Source organism: Nannospalax galili, unplaced genomic scaffold, assembly GCF_000622305.1.
Source record: "Nannospalax galili isolate Female #2095 unplaced genomic scaffold, S.galili_v1.0 scaffold2130, whole genome shotgun sequence".
NCBI classification, from domain to species: Eukaryota; Metazoa; Chordata; class Mammalia; order Rodentia; family Spalacidae; genus Nannospalax; species Nannospalax galili.
Genome location: NW_008327403.1, coordinates 214,131 through 221,076, shown reverse-complemented (window position 1 = coordinate 221,076; position 6,946 = coordinate 214,131). Strand labels below are relative to the sequence as shown.

The following is a 6,946-nucleotide window of genomic DNA, read 5'->3' as shown; positions in this document are numbered from 1 at the left end:
CCTTGATTAGATTTATTTCAAAATATTTTGTTTTGTGTGTATTTCTCTGTGTGTGTTAAATTAATATCCTGTTACTTTGTTGAATGTCATTCACCATATAGAGAATTCACCTATAAAACTAAGTGAAATACATCTACTTTATAAAATGTTTGACATTCAGACATTCAGCAGCCATAAATTCTACTTCCAAAAGGTAGGTGCAAGATTCATGACTTTTGTTAAGATAAATTTATGTTAGTTCAAGAAAGATTTGCAAGTCAAAGAACTACTTTCACCAGTTTTAGCACTTGACACGTATGGAAAACTTGTCTTCAGTAAAAGAAGCTCTGTGCAATGGTTATCCTGGTACACTGTGACCCAGGTGTTCCTCTGAGAAGCCATAATCCCACCTCTTTACCACATGCTGCAGAAGGAGTCAAGCCCACTAAGGGGTGGAGCCACTGCCAATTTGGAGCACAGTTAAAGACCAAGTGAGAGGCTGGGGCCAGGAGATAGATGGCACGTGCATTTCAAATATGGAAAATCAAAAGCCTATAGGAATCCATGTTTTTGTAAGTCACCCCCTCTCAAATTTCATATAAACTATGAAAGATTCAAATAGGAAGTCTTATGACACTTTGTTAATCTTTGTCAGGACAAGGAGACCCTAGAGTCATCAGAGGACATGCCCAAGGGGCTCCAATTGAGGGAAAAGGGAAAAATTTACTGAAACAAATTGGTGCAGTCCAGCAGAATGACACTGGAAATGAGAGCCACGCGAGTTCAGGAAAAGCAAGGGGGCTACCAGTGATGCTCACGTGGGTAACACAGTCTATCACAGAATATGTAACTAGAATGATGCAGGCCATTCAGACATGGACAGGCTCAAAGGGGGAACATCCCTGGGCCACAGCTGTACTGTAAATGTGGGAAAATAGTTCAGTTGCTTGTATGTGAAAATTCTTTAAAGATTGTATAGAGACTAGAAAAAATTTTACAGGCTTTGGAAGCAAGAGGGGAATCCAGAGAGGGGGTGTGGCCACTTGTCATAATAAACGATTTGTCTGAAACAAAGGTAGCCTCAGGGGAGGCTGAAAAAGCTAAGGAGTTACTGACATATTCAGACTCAGTCTCAGGGCTCATGAAAGAATAAAACAGGAGATTTTAACTTCTGTAAGGCTAGGGGACCAGGAGTCAAAGGACCCAAGGACAAAGACAGAGAGTAATAAGAAAAGAAATGACCCAGAAATAAAAGTAGCTAAAGCTGCCCCTAAGATTCAACCTTTGATAAAAAAGAGGAAAAAAATAACAGTGCTATAGCTAGGAGAATATACTCCACAATGGAGCAGTTGAAACTAGGAAAGATTTAAAAGCAAGCCATCAAAGAGTGCCTCACCACAATTCACGAGGATAAGGGACAAGGGAACAACTAATATCAGTTTAAGTCCTTCAGAAGCATCACAGCTGAGTTATATAACTGCCCACTCATTCTTGAGAAATAGCCTGTTCAACCTAGGCCAATGCATGGGGAAGCAGTCCCTAATGGAATGGCTGGTACAAGGTATTAAAGACATGTGGTCATCACCAAGGGAAACTCCCAAGATTAACAGGGGCTGGAGGACTATAAAGGGACAGGCATTATGGAAAGACATAGGTATGAGAAAAGCATTATATGTTGGCCAGTTCAATGTGCCAGATAGGGCTGTGTCCACCAGAGATATAAAGGAAAGCTTAATTCATTTGGGACCTCAAGAATGGTACAGAGCTTTAATGGGTTTGCTAAGTCCCTTAATGGGACAGAGTATTGTAAAGTGAACGAAACTTTGACAGCTCTAAGTGACTCAAACCAGCGTGAAAACATGTGTATAGAATTGTAGAACAACCTACAAGAAGTATAAGGAAGACCAGACCAAAAATAAAAAAAAAATTTAAAAAGGTCCATTTGGGTTACTCAAAGACAAATGTGGAAAGATTTATGTCGGCCCAAGTTCCTAGAGAAAACCAAATTCAGTATTAAGGAGTTTCTGGAAAGCTTTAAAACCTGAAGAACAGTTCAAAAAGGGCACTGAGAGGATAAAAACTGTCTCGGGGGTGGTTAAGGATCCCCAAAGATTAAATAAGGTATATGATTCTCCTGAAAATTCATCCTGCTAGAGGTGGAAGCATTTTTTCCCACCAGAGCCTCCCCCATCATCCAGGTTTGGTCAATGGAAAGGTGGCAGATATGGCTACAGTCAGGAGTCAGAACCAGTGCCTGTCTGACCCAGGAAACCAACAGGTACAGCAGGGAAGAGAGAGACCCTCTCCTTCCTTATCGTGGTGCAGGGTCAGGCACCCTGAGCCTGTACCTGTAAATGTATCAAGGATAAAAGAGAAATTTACATCATGTTAATTAGTAGAGGTGATAAACATTACCATTGAAATCTACCCGATGACTTTATAGACATACACAGGAGCCAAGAATCCCAGTGCATCCGATTATGACTAGTAATAATCAGGTACATACAGATTAGAGATGCATGCACCAACATCTCAGTGTTAGTAGCAAAAATAATGAGTCTTTCAGCAAGGAACAATATATTCTAAAATGAAATGGAGATCTTTTATAAAGGTTAAAAAATCATTAAAAACTCATTCAATTTTATGTCTTACAGGGCTTGTACTGAGTTCAATATTGTATAACTGTATTAATTGAACTGTGAACCTAGAAACTTACACCAACTTGTGAAAGAAATGTACTCTTTCTCTGGAGTGTGTTACTGAATATGTTAAAGCTTTAATAAAATGCTTCTTCTAATCATGTAGTTATTAAAAATTTTTAAAAAAAGATACAGAGACTCCATGTAAAATCCCCAGGATGTGGGGTGACTCCTAAGAGATAACTAAAGGTAGTAAAAACCTAACCAAGTTAATGCCTCTCACCTATGCTATGGTACCTAACAGAGATCTATGGAGAAACCAATAAAAATGGATAAAAACTTTCCACGCTGTATTAGACCTTGTCTATGATTGATTTAATATATGGTGTTAACCTTTGAGCTGTTTACAGATGTGAATTTGAATGATATCAAGTATACCAGGAGAAAGAAAGGCCAGCTTTAGCTATAAGGTTCTTGGGAGCTTTATGGTTGGGAAAAGCCTACAACACCTAATTCTGTATAAAAATAGAAACAGAGGCTTCCAAACTGTACAACTGTTAAAAAAGAAAAACCTACATTACCAGGGGTGGGTTGTCCTCCTATGAGCTGTTGGTCCAAGAGATTCTAGTGATGTTGAAATTAACCAAGGCAATTGCCACTACTGTCAGTTGAACAGTAGTAAGATCAGTAAGGCCATGTTGCTGAAGACCCTGCATGATGTGAGCATGGGAGTAGAGACAGAGCAAAGACAAAGCTGAAGATTCCTTGCCACTGGATGGATGGCTTTCATAGTGGCAGAAGGTGCTATGCAGATGGTTGGGGAAAAAGAATCCCCTGTGATATATGCAACAATGGACCCTGTGTGCTGCACACTGTGGACATGCCAAGCAATGCCTGCTAGTGCAATAATGGCTTGACTAACATACATAATTGGATAAGGCCCTCTCCTAGGGGTGGAATACATCTGCTGCTCTAGATAAGGCCAGCCATCTATGTCAGGGAAGGCTCCAGGCTCCAGAGGGGAAGCCATTGCTAGTATACTGTTTAATGAATATGGTACACCTACTGGGATATTGTCTAGGCATTTATATTTACATTCGTGTTTGTTTAGAAGTGTCTATTTCCTTCCATTTGTCTTTATAGTAGGGGAAACACCATTGAGATAGATCAGCGGCCATGTCTTGAAGATGAATGATGGGGAGGCCTAAGAGGTCAATATCTCACAGTAATACAAGAGAGATTTCCTTGGATCTTCCACCCCTCTGAGACTATGGAAAATTCACAGAAGAGGTGGTGAAAGTTTGTAAGAACCAGAGGAAGGTGTGGAGTGTGACCTGGATGTTCTGCTGATAAGCCGTGGTCCCACCTCCTTCCCATGCTCTGTAGAAGGAGTCAAGCCCATTAAGGGGTGGAGCCACCACTATATTGGAACACAGGCAAAGGCTGAACAAGAGACCAGGGGGTGGGAGATGGATGGCGTGCATTTCAAGAATGGAAAAGGAAAAGCCTATAAGAATCTCTGTTTTGGTAAGTCACCTCCTCCCAAATGTCATACAAACTGTTTAAAATTTAAATAGGATGTCTTATATTGGTTTGTTAATCCGTGCCAGGACTTTAAGACCCTAGACTCATCAGAGGGTGTGCCCGTGCATTTCCCAGGGAGGGAAAAGTGAAAAATTTAGTGAAACATACACCTATTTTTCCGAGGAGACCCCAGGGCAATGTGGATGGTCTATAGCCAAAACATTGCTAAATGTGTGTAGTTGAGACTATGAAAAGGAAATCAGAAGAAAAATCTGATACTTGGTGGGATTAGTCTTACACATTTATGCCACCTATTTTTCGACACAGGTGGCAACTGGGTGTAGGAAAAGAATCATAGAGTGATTGAACAGTTACTAACCCAGGTCAAGAAGCAAGTATACAAGTAGAAAGCTTCAGAGCTTCAGTATCCACAGGCAAGTAAAGGAAGGAAAAATATCAGTGTGTATTTCTGTATATAAATGACTTCATACAGAGCAGGGGATATACCAGATTCTGTGCTTTCTATCTTACTGTGGATTTATAGTGAAATATAACCTGAAATATTGAATGAAAAATTATATTTCTCATCAGAATATTGAATAATTAAAAGCCAACCAATATTCCATTTATATTTAATTTTAAATGTTACTTAACCCTATTGTGTTACAAAAAACCTCATGGTATTTTATACATCCTACTTTGTCCTAGTTTGTTTCTCCATTGCTGTAACAAAACACTCTCACCAATACCAACTTGGGGAGGAAAGGGTTTATTCAGCTTACATCTACCAGGTCGCAGTTCATCAGGGAGCACAAGATAGGAACTCAGGGCAGGAACCTGGAGGCAGGAGCTGGAGCCCAGGCCACAGAGGAATGCTGCTTACAGGCTTGCTCCCCTGGCCCCTGCTCAGCCTGCTTTCTTATGCAACACAGGCCGACCTGCCCAGGGGTGGCACCACCCACAGTGGGCTGGGCCCTCCCACATCACTAATCAAGAAAATACCCCTCAGACATGGCCACAGGCCAGTCCAATAAAGGAAATTCCCCAATTGAGGCTCCCTCTACCCAGGTGTGTCAAGTTGATACTAAAGCTATCCAGCACATATTTCTTTTAATCTTACAAAATTTTGTTTACTTTCATCTTTTTTTGAGACAGCATCCCCTTGTAGCCACAGTTGGCATGTAACTTGCTATGTAGACCAGGCTGACGTTGATATTACAGATATCTACATTCTTATGCCTCCACAGTGGTGGAATTAAAGGCATATACCACTAAGACCAACACAAAACAATTGCTTTAACCTCTCAACAAAGCTTCATTACAGGGAAATGATTCAATACAAACACAAACTCTAATAGCCAAGTAGTCATGTGCACAGCATCTGCCTCATCTGACTCCAGACTCCTGGATTATTCAGTCAATATAGATAAGCTCTTGCAGCATCCCAGAAAACAGCAGCATTAGATCTACTGAAATCTGCTCAAGACTAAGAGTGGGATGTTGCTCAGTTTTTGGCCTAATTTTACAGCTCCAGCTATGCTCAGGGTCTGACAACAAGAATTTCGAGTCTGTAAGGCTTACTGCACTCAAAAGGCCAATGGAATTATGCATGCTTAATTTTAGAAAAGGCAAGACAGTGGAGGCGTGATATCTGTATTCAAATATTTCAATTGATTTTAATGTAAAATAGAATGCTTGTACTATTAAAATCATGATAGAACTCTCAAAATAACACAGGCTATCGCCACAGCCCATGATTGCCTCCAAGAATTTAAGGTAAGACACTATTGCTGAAGACACAACATACTTTGGGCACAGGACTTGGAATAATTGAACTGGAACTGATCTGAAGGTACCTTAAAGACTTGCTCCCTTAGGATCAGAAGCTATGCAAACAGCCAAGCTAAAAAGCCAATCAATGATCCCATCTAGCTTTACAGTCTATAAACCACAATGAGAGACCCAGCAAATAATCTCTGCTGGTGAAGTAGTGACGCTTTTATTTTGGGGTTAATCAACAGCTGTCTAATTGATAAAAGTCACTGTTAATTGGAAGAAACTCATGTGGTACTATAAACATAGCCAAATACACATGGCTAGACAGGTCATAGATCCTAGAGGAAAGCCTACTTTTGTCATATCATTAGATCAATGTAATTTCTTACTGTATTATAAATAGACATTATGGCCTAGGAAGAATGATTCTTCTACATTATTTACCACGTTCTGTATTTAATATCTTCATATGTTCTCTATTGTCTTCTCCACTGAAAAGAAAAATTTACAACTCTATTTGTGTTGACCTATATTCAGTGCTTAGTCAGTTTCTAGAATACAACAAATATTTTTCAAATAAATGAATAAATAAAGGAGTTTCCCCTGTCTAGCTATGAAGCCTCAGTTGAGAAAGTACTCCATACTATGTATTCTAACATCAAATTTAAACTGTGAACCATTAGATTTGAACAAGGGTATCAAAATTACCCCAGATTTAGTATTATGACCGTTTGTCAACAGTAAACAGGATGTTTCCATTTCTTTGCATCTTTTTGTACTTAGCAGTATCTCCATTTCCCCCAAATGTAGGCCATTTCACTTCACATTCATTGGGTCTCTCAGTACCTGCTATAATACAAAAAGCAACGTACTATGGGCCACCTATACTTACCGCAGTGAACCAAACTTACAGAGACAGAGTCTCAACCCCTGTTGTAGAAGGGTGTTTAGACACCTATAGACCAATAAAGAAAAGAGGGAGGGTATCTAGGAGTCATACCCTAAACCTTGACTAAAACCCAAACCCA

General features: G+C 39.9%; 1 protein-coding gene across 2 annotated transcripts in view; it reads left to right on the top strand.

Annotated features, from left to right (window-relative positions):
• Positions 1–3,397: 3,397 nt before the first annotated feature.
• LOC103730944 (olfactory receptor 502-like) overlaps positions 3,398–6,946 on the top strand; it is a 10,191-nt gene continuing 6,642 nt past the window's right edge. For both annotated transcript variants that reach the window (XM_017797441.1, XM_017797461.1), the window contains exon 1: positions 3,398–3,409. In XM_017797441.1, the coding sequence (XP_017652930.1) occupies positions 3,398–3,409 (12 nt within the window). The remainder of the gene's footprint in view (positions 3,410–6,946) is intronic.